At 40.1% G+C, this 21,167-nt stretch overlaps 1 protein-coding gene across 5 annotated transcripts in view; it reads left to right on the top strand.

Moving 5' to 3' along the window:
• The window catches only part of VAV3 (vav guanine nucleotide exchange factor 3), a 215,160-nt gene that overhangs the window by 144,502 nt on the left and 49,491 nt on the right, over positions 1 to 21,167 (top strand). For all 5 annotated transcript variants that reach the window (XR_014527913.1, XM_083511039.1, XM_083511038.1 and 2 more), the window contains exons 16-19: positions 9,082 to 9,183; positions 11,531 to 11,631; positions 18,062 to 18,084; positions 21,028 to 21,073. Coding sequence is in view for 4 of the 5 variants with exons in the window: in XM_083511039.1 (XP_083367165.1) it covers positions 9,082 to 9,183; positions 11,531 to 11,631; positions 18,062 to 18,084; positions 21,028 to 21,073 (272 nt within the window). In the remaining variant the exon portion in view is untranslated. The remainder of the gene's footprint in view (positions 1 to 9,081; positions 9,184 to 11,530; positions 11,632 to 18,061; positions 18,085 to 21,027; positions 21,074 to 21,167) is intronic.

Genomic DNA, 21,167 nt, shown 5'->3' with positions numbered 1-21,167 from the left:
GTGTTCCACAAGTGGGGAGCCACCACTGAAAAGGCCCATTTTGCCTTGCCACCCTCTTGACCTCCTCAGGAGGGGCCAAAGAAGAGCCTCAGTCCACAGTCACAAGGTCTGGGTCAGTTCATATGGGGAGAGGCAATGTTTGAGGGATTGGGGTTCTGACCTATATCAGGCTTTATAGGTTAAAACCAGCATTCTGATTTGGACCCAGATCTAATTGGTAGCCAGTGCAGGTGGGCCAAGATTGGTATGTGCTCAGACCATCTTACTCCGGTAAGCAATCTGGCACCAACTGCACTGTTTGGTGGATTTAAAGTCACCTTTATCTGTGGGCAAATATAGCTGTTCTTCTAATACAGAAACACAAGACATCTCTTCTTTCTTGGAAAAGACCCCAAAAGATGGGGAAAAGGTGTTATCAGAACCCTAGTGTTACTAAGAAAACCAAACAGCTCCCCACACACTGGAACTAGAAATCATTTACTACTGAAACAGACTGCAAGCAACGTAGTACAGCATGACTTGGCCAGAGAAAAACAGGAAGTTAGGCAAGAAGTTGCTTGGATCAGACAAAAAATAATAATGGAACAAGCAATCTCTTAACTAAACAACATGGATAGGGTACAGCTCCACCTGCTGTTGGAGGAGATTAACCACACTTTTGGTATTTAATGCATTCGTCAAATTCACATGCTGTTGCCATTCCATCAAGAAAAAAACACCTGCCTTGTTATTTTTCATTATCTGAAGTGGCTCTTAGAGTCAGATTTTTAAAAGTCTTGAAGGGAATTATACGTTTTATGTTGCAACATATATATAATATATCTGTTTTTGACAAGTACACTACTTTAGACTGCTATGCTATAGCTATTCACCTTAGCGTCTCATTTTTTATGTCCTTGAGACCTTTATATTGAGGGGAGCATTCAGTGATGCAGATCTGTCACTTACAGTTTGAAGTGATAGATTCCAGGAATTGTTTTATCATGTGATCTACAGTTTATATTGACTAGGCCTAAGCTTACTTGTGTAATCATGTTCTTTTGAACCAATGTTTCCTTTGGACTAAGGTTTAGTTAGGTTTGTTGTGAAAACAACAACAAATAACTTATTTCATATTGAAATTTTAGGCAGAAAGGTATTTCCTCCCTTAAATACACCTCCCCCCCACCAGTTGTTGGGGGAAAATTAATTAAATTGAAATTACTTGACATCTAGGTGGGAAGAGGTGAGTTGTTAATTAAGTGCCCCAGGAAAGCAATTTTTCAAGATTTAATTGAAATGTTTGTAATGGGTTTAAGCAATGACTCTGCTGCGGCCTTGACATGGAAAGGTGAGAATGTGCATGGGTTTTAATTGCTGAAACTTGGTCAGTATTGAATAGCTGCTGAAGAACCACCAGCTTAAGACAAAAAAACCCCCGAACAACAACAATGGGGTGGGATAGGATGGCATCTTCAAATGCATCAGTGGGAGCAACATAAGTAAGAGAGAACAAATTTATTTAGGCTAAAAAGGAATTGTGTGTATACAAACCAATGGCTATTGGTGGTCTTTAACAAATTAGGGCTGGGAATAGGATTTTTTTCCTACTGGCGTTGAATATCTCTGGAATAGTCTCCCTAGAAGAGCTTTGAGAGCTAAGTGACCTTGAAAGCATTTTACCTTCAGTCCAGGGTTGTAAATAGATACTCCTCCAGTCCCATGTGGTGAATAAGAATCACCTCCAGGCAACAGGGCAAGGAAGCATTATACAAATTCGATTTTTCCTTCACTTAGGCTACAAATGGCTTATATGTATGGGTGTATGGGACACCATTATTTCCTCTTCCACTGGTGCCTAGTTGTTGGGTGTGGGGAGAGAAAAGACAGAGAATATTTGGTCACAGAGCTTAAAACAGAAATGAAGCTGAGTGATACCCATCAGTAGCCCAATCTTCCAATTAACAGGGCCTTTTTACATTCTGTCTTGGGTGGAGCATTAACGTGCAAACTAGATGAACAGAAATTCATGACTCGTGATATTATATTTATGGGACAGGCTCATTCAAGGAAGGAGTCTCCTATTGCAAGTTTGCAGGATAATTTCACCCCACTAGCAGTTAACTTGAAGCAAGGCTAGATAGCAGGGTTTGCTGCATGTGTGGGAACATAAGGCCCACATGAGCTGTTGATTATTTCAGTATCTTACTTCTAAAATTACTCCCTCGTGACAATAACAGTGTTTCTCCAATACACAATTTTGGAATTGCAGCTCTAAAAACTTATCATTCACTTTGCAGCGCAATGCTTCACTTTGGCCATATGTCAAACTGAACTTATTTTATTATGTAATGGGTTTCCTAGCATGTTAGTGTCATCTAAAGCTGTCTCTCTCTCTCTCTCTCTTTCAAAAAACCTTTTGCATGTCAGATCCATATTTTTTTTAAGCAGCTAATGTTGAAACGTGGTGTATAAAATTCTTTCTCTAGCAGAAACACTGCATGGAAGGAAATAGATTTTTTAGTGTTACAGAATCTCTGCAGGAGGAATTTGGACATGTTTTATTTTTAGGAACTTGACCTTCTATGGGAATGAAGAGATTTTAATATCATTCCTCCCAAAAGAATGAAAACCCATTGTACTGTACCTCACAACCCTTTTCTAATAGATCATCCTAGGATAAGTTATCAGATACCAACGCCTATTTAGGATGATGCATACAGGAGCTGTGCATGATAAAGTGTTACAGATGGAAGTACAGTTGCTTTTTGGTGCAATCTTAGTTGTAACTTCTAACTTTGCATAGAAGTCTAAATCTGATGATAAGTTAAACCATGTTATCTAGTGCTGTCTGGAGGCTACATACTATATCTAAAGAGTTGAGCAGATTTGGCAACAATCATGCTTCCTGGTTGTATAAGTACATTTGCTGCTGGTTCCCAGGAATTCAAAATGCATTTCTCTACTTTTTGTGTTAATTTAGGCCCAACCTAAAGCCCAATTGCCATCTCAATCTGACCCACGGATGGTCTGGGAATCAGCGTGTTTTTACATGAGTAGAATGTGTGCTTTTATTTAAAGTGCACCTCTGGGTTATTTGTGGGGCATAGGAATTTGTTCATCCCCCCCCCCAAAAAAATATATAGTCTGGCCCACCACATGGTCTGAGGGACGGTGGACCAGCCCACGGCTGAAAAAGGTGGCTGACCCCTGATTTAGGTCTAAGCTCGCACATTAGCTCAGATTTTGGTGTTAAGACATCAACGGATTCTGTAGGAATATTATTTGGCCCCTGTCCAATTATGTCCATGTACATATTTATTGATTTACTCTCTTGAGCTATCTCCAGGGTTCAGGACACGTAACAAGCACTTTGGACTCAGTCTTTTTCTCACACCCCCAAGGAATCAAATTGTTCCAAATGTTGTCAGGTAGTAATGCAAAGAAGTGGCAGTGTCTGGCTAGACAACATCTAGGCAGTGGTGGCCATACTTGTGCAAAATACATTTGGGGGTGGGGGTGGGGTGGGCTGCAACCAATTTAGTTGGATATTACACTAATATCCAATTACTTATCTTCAAAGAAGCGAATTAACATTATTATGAGATGCAGAAGCATAATACAATATTATTATTATGTTGCTGTGGATGCAGTGTATTTTGATTGCACTAAGGCTTTTGACAAAGTTCCCCATGATATTCTGGAGAAGAAGTTGTTAAAATGTGGGGTTGGACCAGGTGAGTGTTAGGTGGATTTGTAGCTGGTTAGTGCCTACTAACGATTCCTTGTCATCCTGGAAAAAAGAGACAAGTGGGGTGTCACAGGGTTTTATCCTGGGCCCATTGTTGTTCAATTTCTTTAAAAATGACTTGGATGAAGGTATTGAAGGACATGCTTATCTAATTAACCTGGGAGGGGTAACTAATGCTGCAGAAGACAGAATAGGGATTCAAGATGACCTTAACAGACAACTGGGCCTAAACTAACAAAATGACAAATGTGAGGTTCTACACCTGGACAGGAAGAACAAAAAAATAGCTGCACAGATAAAAGATGCAGGACACCTGGCTTATGAAAAGAATCTAGTGGTCTTAGTAGACCACAAACTTAACATGAGTCAACAATGTGGTGCAGCATCAAAAAAACTAATGCTATTCTAGGCTTAATCAATTGACATACAGTGTCCTGATCTAGGGAAGTAATAGTCCCACTCTATTCTGCCTTGGCCACGCCTGGAGTACTATGTCCAGTTCTAGCATCACAATTTAAGAAAGCTATTGACAAGCTGGAACATGTGCAGAGGAGGGTGATCAAGATGATAAAAGGACTGGAAACCAAGCCTTAAGAGGAACGATTGAGGTGAATTGGGTATGCTTAGACTGGTAAAGAGGAGATTGAGAGGAGATATGATAGCCACATTCAAATATCTGAAGGGCTGTCACATGGAAGATGGAGCCAGCTTGCTTTTTCTTGTTCCAGAGGCTAGGACCTGAACCAATGAGTTTGTCAGAAGAAAAGAGATTCTAACTAAACATCAGGAAGAGCTTTCTGACAGCAAGAGCTGTTTAATGGCGGAACAGTTTGAGGTGGTTGACTCTCCTTCCTTGGAGGATTTTAAGCAGAGGTTGTTGGATGCCCATCTGTCATGTATGATCTATTTGATATTCCTGATTTGCAGGGGCTGGACTAGATGCTGTTGGGGTCCCTTTCAACTCTACATTTCTATGATTCTATGGTGCCAACCAATTCCCCACCCCGCTGGTGGAGAGAATTTGGGGGGAAGGGAAAGGCAATGACCTTCCCTCTCACTTTTCTTTGCAGATGGAATGGGCTGTGTTGAGTTTAGGTTAACAGAAAATTTAGTATGAACTCCAGGAATTAAATGAGAGGCATTTTTTCCTCTTAAGTAAAAAGCATATTAAGGATATTAGTGAATACGGGCTTACCAAAAGGTATAAAATAAACAAAATAGTTTATGCTATAACTAAGATGCTAAAAACACATTTATCCTCAAGTTACGTGGTATAACTTGGCCTTTGTCATTTCCTCTATTCTCTTATATCTGCAAGTGGAGTAAGCTTATGCCCCAAGAATTAAACTTCTTGAGTATTAAATATTTTGGCTTTCATTGCAGGAAGTATTGAAATAACGAAACATTTCAGAAGCTCTCCCAGTAGGAAGTACCCGAATAAATTTATGATTTGACACATCTTGCTCTTGTGTTTCATATCACATTATTTTAGTCTCATCAGATGTGACATATAATTTGACTGCATAAACCACTGTGACACAATGCATAATGCCTGGCCAAATATTGAAATGAGCAAAAGAGCTTTCAAGCCCACAGTTAATGCAGCATTATAGTGTTTTGATAAGGATTTTCCTCCTTCCGTTTGTAGGAAAATTGGATTGGAGGGATTTCACTTTCCTATCTGCTTTTTATTCTGTCTTCAGCATTTTTAGTGTCCATCTTCCTTCACGGTGGTGCTGGTAGGACTTGAACATGAAAACTAATGCAGGGATTGCAAACTTGTAGCCCTCCAGATGTTGTGGACCAGATGTTGTGGACCACAACTCCTATAATCCCTGACCATGGCCTCATGGGTGTTGGAGTCCAACAACATTTGTCTGTAGTCAGCTCTGGCTAACACAAGGAGCTACGTAGAAGACCCAGCAATGAAGCCTCTTATCGGCAATTGGCCAAAGTGGGCTTTGTGCTCACTGGTTTTAGCAAGAAAGGTAGACTGTCATCTGAGAGGCTGTCCTTATATCTCTCTTGCCTTTAGCACACCGAGGTGTGGCTAATTACGTAAAAGTATAAATGAGACATTAAATTTGGATCTAAGGAGCTGAGCAGATTCAATCACGGAACTCTTGATGTGAATCCATATAATAATGATGATGATTTTATTTGTGCCCTGCCCATCTAATTGGGTTGCGCCAGCCACTTTGGGTAGCTTCCAACAAAATATAGAAACACAGTAAGACATCCAACATCCAAAGTCCTTATATATAATGCAAGTAATTGTGTAGTATTGAATCATAATATTTCCTTAATCCATGGGAAAAGGGTGATTAAATAACATGGAAGTTGTAGGAGAGCTTGTGAATGTTCCCACAAATTGATGGTTTTCAGCTGCATGTGAATGGAGGCTGAAGTATTGATTCACACTGTCTTGTGTGAATCAATATTATCGAGCAAAGACTGTGAAGGGAGATGGGGGCTGTGGGGTGAGATTCAGATTTAAGACTGTGGTTTGGTGAAGGTGGCCTCTGTTTCACATTACTTGTTGTTGCGTCTTTTGGGGGCTGCCCTGAACCGTTTGTTGCCACTACTGCCATTTCCAAACCCAGGGACATGATCCAGTCAAATATAAGCACTCTTTTAAGTTGAATTCAGTGCGTGAAAATCTAAGATCTAACTTTCCCATTGAAATCTGTGGAACTTCAAAGTGCTTTAGGTGTGAGTATGCAGTGTGTGTTTCTGAAACCCACATTGTGCTTGCATTTCTGCTCTTGAGAAATGAGCATAGTGGCTTACTGCCCAGTGAAGCAATTTTCACTGAGGAAGTTTGTATTCTTAACTCCCCAAGTTTTAACTTGCTTCGCTAGCCTGAAGTCGTACAGCCCAGTCATAAGCCTGCCTCTTCAATGAGACCTAACTCAAGAAACAAGTCTTGGAAAGCGGAGTAGAAAATGATGCATTGTTGGTGTTTGTTATTGGGTACATTTGCTGTTGCATATTGCATCTTTCTCTTCCATTTTGTGCTGTTAGTTCAGAGCATGCCCAAAATTGTATAGCTTAGCTGACCAGTAGATCTGTAGATCAGGATGAACCCAAGCTGTCGTCCTTCTCTTCCTCCTCCTCCTCCTCTTCCTCATACAGTGGTACCATGGGTTAAGAAATTAATTTGTTCCGGAGGTCCATTCTTAACCTGAAACTGTTCTTAACCTGAGGTACCACTTTAGCTAATGGGGCCTCCCGCTGCTGCCGCACCGCCATGCAATATCTGTTCCCATCCTGAAGCAAAGTTCTTAACCCGAGGTACTATTTCTAGGTTAGCGGAGTCTGTAACCTGAAGCGTCTGTAACCTGAAGCGTCTGTAACCCGAGGTACCACTGTACATCCCATGTGGCATCTCTTGTCAATTGTAATATTACAGAATCATGAAAGAATTTCTATGACAAAAAATACATTGTTTATCCACGCTCCCACTTACATTTTTCAGCAGTGAAGACGAAATGTATATGCCTAATGAGCTTGGGAGAAAATTAGTTTTCTGCATATTACTTTGGTAGTCCTACACTTTTTAAAATTTCTACTCACTTGTTAATGTGATAAAGGCGAAACACAAAGCTATAAAATAAATGTTCCACATTGTGACACAAACTACATTTTACTGTGACTTGAAATCAATGTTGGCATTATAAAAATTGCACATGTAGGTCACACGCGTAAGGGTAATGTGTTCTATTAGCAGCTGGTGTGTTCATTTCCAATTGCTTATTTAGACAGGTCTGTGTGCAGATGACAATTTGAGCAAATGTAGCTTTTGCTGAAAAAACCATAAAGGAGCCAGTGACAAAGTCACTGATACATTTCTTATTTGCATTATTGTCTTGTGCCCCCTGTTTAACCAATAAACTAGTGAAATACAAAAAGGCAATGTTGTAGTTAAGAGGAATAAGTGCATTAAAAATAGGCTCATATGAGATATGAGCAGCATTTGATAGATTTACATAAACAACAGCATAAAACAGTTATCATTTGAGTATTTTATAGACACTGCTACAGGATATGGTGGTAAGGTGATGGAAAACAGTGAGCAGGACATTTCCAAACACAACAACATTTTGACTTGTCTGTGTGTATATTTTTCTCATGTTTTTTTCAGTATTACGTATGACTAAATCTGTCTGCAAATGTTTGTTCTTGGCATTGTTTTTACCATAATAGAAACATCATCATAATGAATGTCCTCCAGGCATACTGTATGAGTTTTCTTTCTGATTAATCTCCTCTACTCATTCAGATTCTTTATATGTTTTGCATAAATCTATATTGCTTTGTGCTAATGGCAGTGAAACTTCTAACATTGATTGGCTGAGCTGATAGGAAGCTGGAATGTTCAGAATAACCTGTTCGAGAAACAGATCTATCAGAATAATTCAGTGGGAAGTTATGAGAGTCCAGGGGTGCAATGTGGCTGAAAGGCAATGCAACAGGAACCAGAGAGAAGAGTAGGAGATTTGATGATGGAGCAGGAAGGGGCTAGTGAGAGCGAGGCCTTTGAAGAACCTTCATAGTGCTTTAAGGTCAGGAAGACTGTGTTTATGGCTCTTGGTGTAATGTTTAGAAATATTTTGCATGTCTTTGTAGCATTTCTGGAAAGGTAGAAATTGGAGCAGTTGTAACCCAGGGCTGAATAGCTTTGTTTACACAGCTATGGAAGATTCTGGCAGGACTCAATTTAAATTGCAATCCACCCTTTTCAGAGATGCTGCACATTTTCTCAAGCTATCCACCACAACCCCCGGGTCTCTTTCCTGGTCAGACACTGCTAGTTCAGACTGTGTTTGCATATATTTGAAGAATATCCATATCAGTATTGATTGTCATGGGCTGGCTGTACGCAGAGGTATGGTGGGAGGCACCAGCTTCTTCCCCAAGGGAAGAAGGCTCAGAGTCAGGGGATTGGTGGTGGGGCAACAATGAGTGAGAAGAGGGAGAAGATTGGGAGGTGTCAGAAACTGAAGAGGTAACAGGGTTAATGATCAGGGAGACTCTATGGTGGAGAGAAGTCCAGAAGTAGAAGTGGGAGCAGAAGAGGAGGGAGGCCAAGAGGCAGACATGAGTTGGGCTGGCCCATTCCTGACAGTGATCGTGCCCAGAGATGCACCACTTTACACTTGTTTACACTGAACCACATTTGCTGTTTTAATGCCCAATCTGGAGAGATCTTTTTAAAGCTCCTTGCTGGCCCTTTTTGTTCAGCTTTATCATTGACTATATTTTATTGCTCTAAGCACAGCAACTAAAACATTGGTTTCTGTGCTCTGCAAATATTTACAAATACTGAACTAAAAACTGTCTTTTTCTAGGTCCAACATAAGGCCGCATTATGGAGAAACAAATACTCATAACTTCAAAATGCATACCTTCACTCGTGTAACATCCTGCAAAGTCTGTCAGATGCTTCTGAGGTAAGTGTCAAGGGAGCTGAATAATAAATAGAATTGCACCAAAGTTGGAAAAAAAACTATTGCATTGAATAAATTAATTAAAATTATCCGTCTGGCTAGAACAAGGTCTCCTGATAGAATTTAAAATCCAACTTGCAGAAACTGATAATTCAGTATCAGGATAAATTTGGATGTAGTGTCTAAATTGTATGAATATTTGCAGCTAAATATATAGTTTTGCTGATAGATAAATCCCATCTGTGCAACTGGTAGCTTGTGGGGTATGTAGAACAATTTTTTTGTTGCTCATGGAGTTCCTACCAAATTTTTATCAAGCTGAAAAAAAAATGTTTGCAAAGAAAAGAAAAAGCTTTCAAGTTTATGGGAGTGAATGAGGGAGCGAGGGAGAAATCCCACTATTTAATTTTAATGCTACATCCCTTCTTTCATGCATAATATCTTTGCTATGTCTGAGCTCATAACTGTGAAACCCAGAGTTATTGAAGGCACAAATGTTTACTCTCACTGTCAGCCATAAAGGGCTCGCAGAATGCCTTACATATCAATCAAAACAGAGCAGTCCATGTCCTTGGGATTCTAATATAAAAAAACACAACCTAAAAGGAAAATGTATTAGGCAAGAAGAGGGAAATAAGTGAATTCAGGTACCAGTGCTTAGTTAAAAGTTCTAATGATGAACTGAGATGAAAACAGTTCAAGGAGAGGCAGACCCAAACATTGCTAGTCTCTTAGCTACGCAGATGGAATGGCCTTGCATCCTTTTTCTTCACATTTCTACTGTAGCATGGTGGAATGACTGCTGCCATGTGACAGTTGATAGAAGGAAGAGCCTGGCTTCTCAGCAGAGCTCACAGCATTATTATAGAACCTGGCCCTCCATCTCTGTGGTCTGGAAAATGAAGAGTTCGTTTAAGAATAAGGAAGCTGGCAATTTCCTAGTGGTAATTTGAAAGAGTTTTTAAAAAGCTGGTGCTTGGTAAAAATAGCTTCTGTATTTAAAAAGGAAATAAAAATGGTGAAAACAAAAATGGTAGAACTCTTACTAGATATAACCACCAATAATCTTTTTTAAAACGAAAAGCAGACCAAATATGTGAGTATGGTGTGGAAAGGTTCCAAAATGGAACTTCAGTTTTTCTAGCACTGAATCATTTAAAACCTCCGTAGCTGTAGTTTTTATCCACTGCATGCCATAATTATTTCTAGTGTGAATTTTCAGACCTAGGTTTGGACCCAGAGAAGTAGCATGTGTCTGGATAACCAGAAACACACACACACACACACACACACACACACACACACGGTTTTTCTTTTAGTAATTTCTAATGCTGAGGAGCCAAGCTGTTGTTAAGTTTAAAAAGTGGCTTGTCTCCTCTGGAATGGCAATAATGAACATTCTGGTTGCTTATTCAATTTTCCTCTGCATGCATATGCAACTTCTTTTGATCCTAACACTCTGTTCCTTTCATTATTTCAGTTTCAAAATGTTTTTTCATGGTGTTCCTGAAGTTAGCATTCTGACAGCTTGCTCATTGTTATGAGCCACAGTCTTTATTTGCAGTCTGTTTTCTCCACAAGTGGTCCAAAGAAATTTCTCTCTTGTAAACTGTACTACGGCCAGAACACAGAGAATATTCTATGAATGAGGTGATTGGAAGGTTAAGTGTCTGTGAAAAGATTTTGGTCGGTTAAAGTCAATGGAAATGAAAAACCATGGAGCCTCATTCCTTGAACAGTTTGAAGCAACATGTGGCTATTACTAAACACAATTTACTCTTTGTGGAATAAAGAGTGGAACCTCAGCTGGATGGCCCCCAAACCCCGATAAGCCTTTATTGTTAATGAGGCATAAAGTTATTTTTTCCTTAGATAAGCCATTTCTTCTTTCTTCACCGCCCCTGAAAGATTTATTGCACGTTAAAAAATGTATTTCTATTGTAATGTGTTCTCGGTTATGGAAGGTAATACAGAAATTGTGATGATACAGTGCATTTATGTGAAAGCAAAAAAGAAATAATGAATTCCTGCGCCCTGATTTGCATGTCATATTAAACCATAGTCAAAAGCAAACTATGGTTTAACGTGAACACACAGAGTGTTAGTGCACAGTGCTGAAAACCTCTCCCACTGCTCCTCCTTCCCTCCTCCTGTTGCTATGCTCCTGGGAAGCAAGGCAGAATCTGGCTTGTTGTGGTATCTGAACCCAGACTTGTTTCCCCCCAGTTCCTGGCCCATGCTGGAGTCTACAGAATACAACTTTCCAAACTGTCTTGCAAATAACATGGTTGTACACAAAAGTTTGAGTTTTTTCTTCTAATTTCCCCCACCCTCTTACTTTGAATTGCAGGGGAACCTTTTGTCAAGGCTATTTATGTTCAAAGTGCGGAGCTGGAGTCCACAAAGAATGTTTGGGAAGGCTAGACAATTGTGGCAGAGCTAATTTGGGTGGTAAGTCATTTTTATTGTTTGGGATAAATTTTTTAATTAGGCCATAAAGCTTGCCAGTTATAATTAAGACTTAATTTTCTTCTAATTTGTGTTCGTTGCATTGCAGATATTCTTTTGTAGTGATCTTTTATAAGCATAATTATAATTGCATTTTGAAGTCCTGGAATAAGAGACTCATAGAACTGTAGAGTTGGCAGGGACCATGAGGGCCATCTAGTCCAACCCCCTGCCTTGCAGGATCCTTTTGCCCAACGTATTGCTCGAACCCACGACCCTGTGGTTAAGTGTCTCATGCTCTACCTCAATATGTTGCAACATGAAACAGCAAGGGTGGGATAGCTACGGTCCGGGTGCCTAGGAATTCTGGTGGAGGTCCAGATCCCCCCACACAACTGAGGGCTGTTCAACCTTTTTCCACTGGGAGCCACATGCAACAGTGATTCAGGGGCTGCATGCCAGTTGTATGTAGCTGGAACCAATGGCGACAGTAATATGATGACAGTATGATTTATGTAATTAACTGCACATTTTACGTAAGTGATGAAATTTCATCACAGTGGGATAGTAAGACAAATAATGTAGTTTTTGGAAGAAGACAAACTGCACTAGAACAGACAGTGCTGCATATAGGGAATGGTGGAACAGAAAATGATGCCTTCTTACATACCTACGTTCAACTCTCAAAATGGGTCCAGACTTCTCCAGTGCTGCAGTAAAAGTTAGATTTTCAAAGCTATTGCAATTCAAAATCCCCATCCCTGAAAATAAATGCTGGCCACATGACTGTACGCCAGCTCCCTCGGCCAGTAAAGCGAGATGAGCACCGCAATATTTGAGATACTTCCCTGATTAAACTTTCCTGCCTCTTATCAACATGGATATGTTGTCCTAATGTAATATAAGACATTTGACTATAATTATGTAAGGTTCCCTTTGAAGAAATTTCGATAGCATTTTCCTTTTGATTTGTCTCTCCCAGGGGCATAACGGCCAGGTCCACACAAAATGCTATGCCATGGTTTGTTTAGGTAGAGGTAAAGGGACCCCTGAACATTAGGTCCAGTTGCGGACGAATCTTGGGTTGCGGTGCTCATCTCGCTTTACTGGCCGAGGGAGCTGGCGTACAGCTTCTGGGTCATGTGGCCAGCATGACTAAGCCACTTCTTGCGCACCAGAGCAGCACATGGAAACGCCGTTTACCTTCCCGCCAGAGCGGTACCTATTTATCTACTTGCACTTTGTCGTGCTTTTGAACTGCTAGGTTGGCCGGAGCAGGGACTGAGCAACGGGAGCTCACTCCGTTGCGGGGATTCAAACCGCCGACCTTCTGATCGGCAAGCCCTAGGCTCTGTGGTTTAAACCACAGCGCCACCCATGTCCCATGGTTTGTTTAACAAGCCACAAATTAACCACAAGTTTTCCCACGGATTATCAAGCAGACCATGACTTTTCCCGTCCCCCCCGCCGAGTTTGCTTTGTTTTAGCTGTTCTTGCCTCATGCTGTGCTTTATTTATTTAGGTATTTTATATACCACTCCATATTTCAAAGAAATCTCTGAGCATTTTACAGCATCATAAAAATCACAAATAAATGCAAAAAGAATGTAAAAATCCACATTTAAAATAACTCAAAATAAATAGATAAGAGATCCTCTTAAAACATCACTATAAACGAGAACAACATCAGGTGGGTAGTATAATAAATTGCAGCAGATCTAGACAACTGAAATACAACAGAGATAACCAGCTTCACCCACCAGCCTGCATTTATAGGTAGCAGCAGCATTCTCACTTCTGCTGTTCTTGTCGCTTCATGTGTGGCTGGGGTAGGGTGGGCAAACAAACCATCGTTCAGATAAGGTGCTGTGTTTGCACATTACACCAAGCCATAGTTAAAACAAACCAAGGTTTGTAAGCCAACAATAAACCCGGGGTTAAATAAACTATAGATTAGTGTTGTGTCTAAACCAGGCCTTTGTGGAGAGCATTTGAAATTTCCCCCCTCCCTTTAGATTTTATTCAGATTAGATGCCAGAGCTGAAAACCATTATACTTTCGACAAAGCAATCTAAGTATGTTCATGATTAGGTCATTTTTAATGCATTTCTAATTTTAGGAAATTGGGCAGAGGTTTTAAATAAAGTTGAAAAAGAACATATTGCCGCTTTGTTGTTGTAAAATGATAATTTATTCAATTCCTTAATCCACGAGGCTGTCTATGTGTGATCTGTGCCTCTAGCCTTCAAACTGAAATGGTTTAATTGCACCCTGAAAAGGACTTGGGAAGAATATGCAAACCTTAGTATAGTTGATAGGGTGACAAAATGCAAATAAGTACAGGGCTCCTGTACCTTTTAATAGCTGTTTCCAACATGCAATTTCTGAAGATGCAACTTTTCACATGCTTACATTGCTGCTTCTGAAGAACTATTATAGGTATAGGAACATTGTTCTTTTGTATCTGGTCAGTCTATTCATTAATCAGGGCTTCAGGGTGGTTACTATAATTGACACGCATTGTTGTCCAGGCATATATAGTAATTTGAGGGTGGCTTAAAAAACCCACATGATATTTGCATTTTGTGATTAGAAAATCTGTTTACATCCCAAAATGAAGCTCAGTAGCAGATGCTTGCATAAGGCTGCACCAGTCTCAAGCCAGAGGCTCTGGCAAGGAGACCGAACCCTCTTATTCCCTGCACCATCTTGGTAGCTTTCAAGGGAGAGAGTTGCTGGTCTAGCCTTTGCCATCTTCAATGTCGAGTCTGCAGATGACCAGAAAGAGGAGCCTGTACAGCAGGAGTCAGGATGTGATACAAGGAGCTAATAGGGTTTCTGTTTCAGCAACTTGTTGCTCAAGTGTAGACTGAGGTGCTCCCCAACTCTTTGCTGAACCACTGATTGCTTTATTGCGCACACACACACACACACACACACACACACACACCCCGACACTGCTTTCCATCCTGGTTACCTGTCAGATAACTGGAAAAGAAAGGAAAGTGGAACCTTCTTCCTGAACTTCTAATTAGAAGTTTATGCGATAAGGCGAATGAATGTACCTTGGCAAGATTTAATCCTGCAGAGGTTGATGGAGACATATTTCACCAGACCAGTGGTAAGCTGAATCTGATTTAATCAGAGGTAGTATCAGCAAGTATCCTTTTGTATTACTGTTTAAAAGGGATGAATGTAGAGCTAAAAGTTGACAAAAATAGGTAGAAATATTCAGTCTTCATAGTTGCCATGTGTAAGGGCCAATCCATACATTAGTAGAGGAAAATCTGCCTCTGTGTGTACAGGCAGTTCATGGTTCCCTTGTGAGCCTACATCTATGGTGAACACTTTGCTGCTTTCACACATACACTTGAAACATCTCAAACGCTGAGATATCAAATGTAATGTGTGAACTGGCCCTTAGCCAAGCTTGGCTGCCCTCATGCCTTCCCTTGTTTTAGTAACATGCAGATGCAACAGAGAACTATGGCCTTGTGTGTGTTTGGCTGTGCATACATGTTGTGGTTTTATGTGTACATCTAAAATGTCATGGAGGCATGCATTTTTAAGTTCACCATGTTGAGATTTGAGACATTGTGTCCTAAGGGCGCTTGGCTGCCAGGTATGAGAGATGGATTGCTAAGTCGGTGGTGTGATCCCAGAAGGAGATTCTTATGTTCTTAAGACCAGTTTGGACTTGATGCTTCCAAAGTGGTCTATTCAGTATTATGTTTTCAGTAAGGCAAAGTGCAGGGATAAAACTTGGAAACCTGCCTGGAAATAAACAGATCTAGCAGTTGCATTACGTAATATGTATTGCCAAACAGCATGAGTTGTACTTCATTTCAAGATAAGCTATTCAAACAAAGTGGAGGGCAGGCCCACTCATGTCTTGGACTGTATACTCTGAGCATACATTTAAAAAAATGCCCAAAGTTGAACTTTGTTCATAGGAGTGGCCATTTTAGATGTGGCTCATGCAGTTTCTTTCTTAGTTTTCTCTGTCTTTTTGTAAGAAATAGTGTTGTTTCAAACTCTCCACTTTCCTACGTAGTGGGAAGCTGGTACAGTAGTGTTGCAGGATCAGTTTTATTATAACAAGATATTATTTGGAGATTTAGGCTGCAATCCTCAACATACTTACTATGGAGAAAGCTCCTTAGTATACAGTGAATACAGTGAATACAGTGGGGCTTATCTTTGAGTAGTATAAATATGATTGTGTTCCTCGGGTGTGTTTTGCAGCATTTGTTGATTTACATGTATATAAGCAGAGTGTGTGTGTGGGGTGTGTGTGTGTGTGTGTGTGTGTGTGTGTATGTGTGTGTGTGTGTGTGTGTGTGTATATGCATACCAATAAGACAGTGCTTGTCTTTAAAGCAGGAATAGTGCCTTAAAACTACCAACACAACCTTACAACAAGACTGCTTTATGTCAGCCAGCTGCATAACTCTGGTTTCTTTTCCTCCTTTCTGTCCAGATTCTTGTTTTTGCAATATCTACTTTATAAACATACTGTTGGACTTAAAAGAGAGAAGGTAGCCCTAGCCTAGCAGAACATCAGTTTAGTACTAAGCAATATTTACAGCTACTTCGGAAAGCCAGAAACCTCTTCTTAATCTTTGATACCCATCTGCAAAACTTAGAGCTTCTTCTTCCTTCTTCCAAGCAGCAATGGCTTGGGGTATGGCCGGTGAGATATTTGATTGAATCCCTCCACTCCACCCCTTCTACCAGTGCCATGACGCAATCTGATTCTGAAGCTCCCTTCCAAAGAGAACTACTGTTTGATAAATGTGAATTCAAACTCCCTTGGGATGCGCAAAGCTGATTCTTCTGTTATTTGGATGCAGGCCATTGTATTTGCGGTAATAAGAAGTGATACTTAAGGTCTATCTGTGGTGCACAATCTATGATTGTTCAAACAGAAGTGCAAGTCACTACTTGATGCTGCAGTCAGTAAGTGATGACTACGCAAGGGTAGTAGACCAGCCTGTAGCCTTGTCTTAATTTAAAAAACAAAAACAAAACAAGAGAGGGTGTCTACAACTAATACACTTTAGAAAAAATTAAGGTAAAGCTAGATTAATTTTGTAGCATGCTTTCAAAAGTTTGTTGATACTGGGTTGTATTCGCATCTGCTGTTCTGCTCATACAAAAGGCTTCCACTTGCATAATGGAACTTCCCCCTCCTCTCCCTTTCAGCTCCTTATGCACCCTGATAATCTGCTCCAAAGTGTTGAAAGACCTTCTGGAGCAGTGTGTGTGTGTGTGTGTGTGTGTGTGTGTAGGGAGAGGATAGCATGGGGAAGTCCTACTGTGCAAGCGAAATGCTCCTCCTGCAGCTTTGATGCAACTCACTCTAACCTAAGAGTAACATTATTAAAACACTTTTTCAAAATTATTCATATTAGAGCATAATTGCCAGCTTACCGTTAATAAATTCAGGTTACAAAAATCAATAAACAGTGACCATTTGCCTATAAACTTTTTGACAATTCTCCTCTGATATATATCTATAAAAAACCCTGTTATATATCTATAAAAAACATGTAAGTTTGGTGTTGGCAGTTTTCAATATTTAGTAAAAACTAGCAGTTATTACCATATATAACTAACCTTACATTCCTTTCATATTAAAACTCCTGTGTAGGCTGAAAAACAGGTAGCAAGTCTAATAGTATAGTGTTATTTGATAATTTCTCTCTTAAAATGTTCATTTTCTTCCAATAAACTTTTGCATATGGGCATCCCCACCTCATATGGCTGAGGTTTCCTTGACTTTTCAAAAGATTTCCAGCAATGAAAAGTACAGCTCTTAGTAATTGTATTTGTCACTACTGCTTTATGTATGCTTGTACTTCACGTAAGAGAGTCCAAATTCCAGCATAACAAGTTATTTTATTGGGAATATCCATGGCATCACAATATATTGTATGAATGCAAAAACTTCCTGGAAAACATTATTGTCAGAATGCAAAATAAATAAGGATTTTGCGTTATCTGACGTAATAGTTCCCCGGTTCATTTCCTTTGGGAAGAGAAGCTCCCATGCTGTTTCCTGAAGTCTTGCACTGCAGTGCACATGTTGAATCTGTAAAGTCTGAGCTTCTGAGTTTTTCCTTTCATCAAACTATTTCAGAATGTATATAGCTGATTTGTTGGTTTGGAAAGCTGCGTGTCGTCAGAGTTAAGCATAAACTTGAATCTGTTTATGGCTGTTCAGTGCTGCTTAACCTGAGCCAATAAAACTAAGTGAACACAGTTTGCAAAATAACGAGCTGAGCCCCAGGGCTGGTGGAGCATAAAACAGGTATCAGCTAGCTAAACAAAGCAGCTCCGTGTACTCTCACCAAACCGCACAGCAAGGAATTACTGTTGAACGGAGTGAACTTTCAGTTTCTGACCATGCCAATTTTTACGTTTGTTTCAGAACCCGGGACCCTGAAACATGAGGTAAGTGCAACTTTTTGAAGTTTGGGTTGACATTTATTTTGTGGCTGATCTTAAATGTTCCATTTTCTCATTTTTATATTTTGGTGTTAGTGCTGGGATCACTTGAGGCATTTTGTGCTTGTGCACTGGCAAAATTGGATTAAAAAGATAGTGAAAGTGTTGAATCTGCTCAAGATTAAGAATTTTCAAGTCCCATTGGTTTCAGTGGGGATAGCGTATAATACTCTTTAGAAAAAGAAAAATACAAGGAGACTTTAGTTGCCTCGTGCCACAGATTTCTTATTAATTTCATGGGGCTGATGTTTTCTCCAGACTTCCTTAGTGTTCAAGACACTAGCAGAACATGTATAAAAAAACCAAGTAATGGTTCAGTATGATAAACTACCATGGGATTTAGCAGAAGAATTACAAGTGGTCTAATTTTTTTGCAACCTACTGATGTAAGAGTAATGCATGAGTATAAAGTTCAGCAGTTCTCAATTTGTGTGCTGTAAAATGTGCAGTCAAATGCTGATTTCTGAAGCTGAATTCTTTGCCATGGGATCACTTGGAGAATCTTTAATATTGTGACAGAATGGTAATGGGCAAATGGGCACATATTCCATGAGATGACAATAATCCAAGAATACTGTGTTAATTTTGGTACATTTGCAGAAAGGTTTCTTTTCTCTTGGTTTTGGGGGGAAATGTTGCATTTATTCTCTTGTATCCTTTTATACTGCCCTGAAATGTGGGGCTAAGTTAAACGCGGATAATGAAAAGGCTGCTTGGGGAGCGTTACTTAACTGTACATTGTATTATATCGTGCAATGCTTATATTTTTTGGTAGCATGTTTCATTTCCATTTGGAAGGGGATTTATGTCAACTGGGAGCTTAAGACTTCATTGGAAGTGTGGATTTACCCCTAAACAGCATTTTCCATACATTCTCCAGCAATGAGGCAACACAGGGAAATTACTTGGAACTAACAATTGATCCTTAAGCAAATGAAGTTGGTTCTCAATAAGTCTTAAGTAATAAAAGTGGAATTAGAAATTCTCTCTCTCTCTCTCTCTCTCTCTCTCTCTCTCTCTCTGCCTTGCATTATATTCTCCATTCTCTGTGTAATAGTGCTGGACACTTAGGGATGATTCCATCAGCGCTGGATTTAGGGTGTTGCGGGTGGGTGCAAAATAATAATCTTATTGAGAAGATCCGCCCCTTGTTCCATTGATGCACAGGAATGAAAAACATTACGTTCTGCAGAATAGATAGACAGTAGTGAGATGGCTCCTGAGGTGGTAAATCCAGGATGAACACCACTGGGAGCTTCTATGTCCTGGAAAGCTCTTCTGTGAATGAGCCAGTTAATGATTACTAAGCAGTAAAGGCCATAAAAAACATGTGTCAGTTGGTTGATTTGCACCTACTTTGACAGTGCAAAGGTTCAGGCCAACGTGGTGCCTGCATGTGCAAATTGTTACACACCAATTCCGGTTGGTTAGTAGGGTCTGCACAATTCTCAGTCTAGAGGCTCGGCACGCATGGCTGTAAACCGGTGCTCTGTTTCCTGAGGAGATTATATAATCTCAAAGTACAGGTTGGTTGATTGCAGAGCTCCAAGAAGTAGGGAGAAGTTCACTGCAGTATAATTATTGTTTGTGTCACACTCTTGACCAGAGTCTTTTTTGCTTGCACGTGACGTTTCTTATGTCTGGCGATGTGATGTCGAAGCTAATGTTCCTTGAGAGCATTTCTCCTCCATAGAGCTTGGTGGAGGAGGCCTTGCTGAAGTCATCACCACTACTTTGCAGGCTGGGTTGGCCTGCCTCAGGCAGTAGAGTTTAGGGTAGTGCTAAAGGGCAGTGACTTCACAAAAATGCATATTGCATTTTTAAGTGTTTCAAAACATACATTGTACCTCATAACTTGTAACAGGCAAGTGTGGTTAAAAAGTAAGAGATGATTTTTTTAAACCCCCATCTGAACATTCTGCTTTCAGTACCAAAATGTACAGGGCCACCTCTGGGCCCTGCAATTTACAAGACTCTTGTTGACTTGGTCTTTTAAGGTAGTCATTTATTATGTAACGTTATGTAATGTTCTACTTTCCCCTTCCTCCCAAACTTGCCTTGGAGGTTAATAAAAATATTTAAAAAGAAGCTTCTTCTGTAAACGGCTGTTGCAGAATTATCTCATGTAGCGTGCAAAATAATCAAGGCCTCCGTTCGTTCTCAAAATTGCAGCTCATTTCTTCCACTCTAGCAAGGAACATAAAAGTGAAGTAGAAATTACTTTTTATTATAATTACATTTGCAACAGCCTCATACGCTTTTATGTGGTCAGTTAGAGCTTCACTGTAAATGAAAATTGAAGCTTTTGAAGCCTTCTTCTTCTTTTTTATTGGAAAGTGAAAATGGCTTTACTTATATGTAAATTGGGAAGCTGTACACGTTTTTAGTGAGATCATGGGCAGAACAGACATGCAGAACATCTTCTGCAGAGTAACAGCTGCCTGCTTTTTTAAACACACAAATGCAACCTGCTCATACCAAGTAAATTCTGCAGAAACCTTTAATGACAGATGGTCCGTCTGAGGGATGGGAAACAACACTCTTTGTACGTGGTGAGCTTTGTCTGTAATTTATATTCCATACTTCTACACATTTTATGTCTTACCTTGAAAATAAATTTTGGGAAGAGGGGATTATTATAATTTTTTGCATCAGCTTCTCCTATTGGGCACTGTGACATGGAACATGGGGGGGGGGGGGGAGGAACTGTTGCAGTGCCTGTCCAAGGTGAGGGAGAGTGTGCAAGCACTATTTGGCTTCCACTGAGGACAGCAAAATGTCTTGGGCCAGCCCTTCTAGGAGAGTCAAAGGAGTGTAGAGTGTGGAGACTAACTGGATAGGAATGGGTTTTCAAAACAAGTATCTAACTTGTGCTTTTCAAATACACAGAGACGACCAAATGGACTCCGAAAGAGCTCCAGGCATATGGACCCAGGTCTGTGTTTCTCTTTTTCATCATTAAAACTTTAGAATTAGCACAGGATCATTAATGGTTTGAATATCATTCTCAGATGTTAATTATACAGCCT

Source organism: Podarcis liolepis (assembly GCF_965112155.1).
Source record: "Podarcis liolepis genome assembly, chromosome: 6".
Taxonomy (NCBI): Eukaryota; Metazoa; Chordata; class Lepidosauria; order Squamata; family Lacertidae; genus Podarcis; species Podarcis liolepis.
This window is presented reverse-complemented; position numbering and strand designations above follow the sequence as displayed.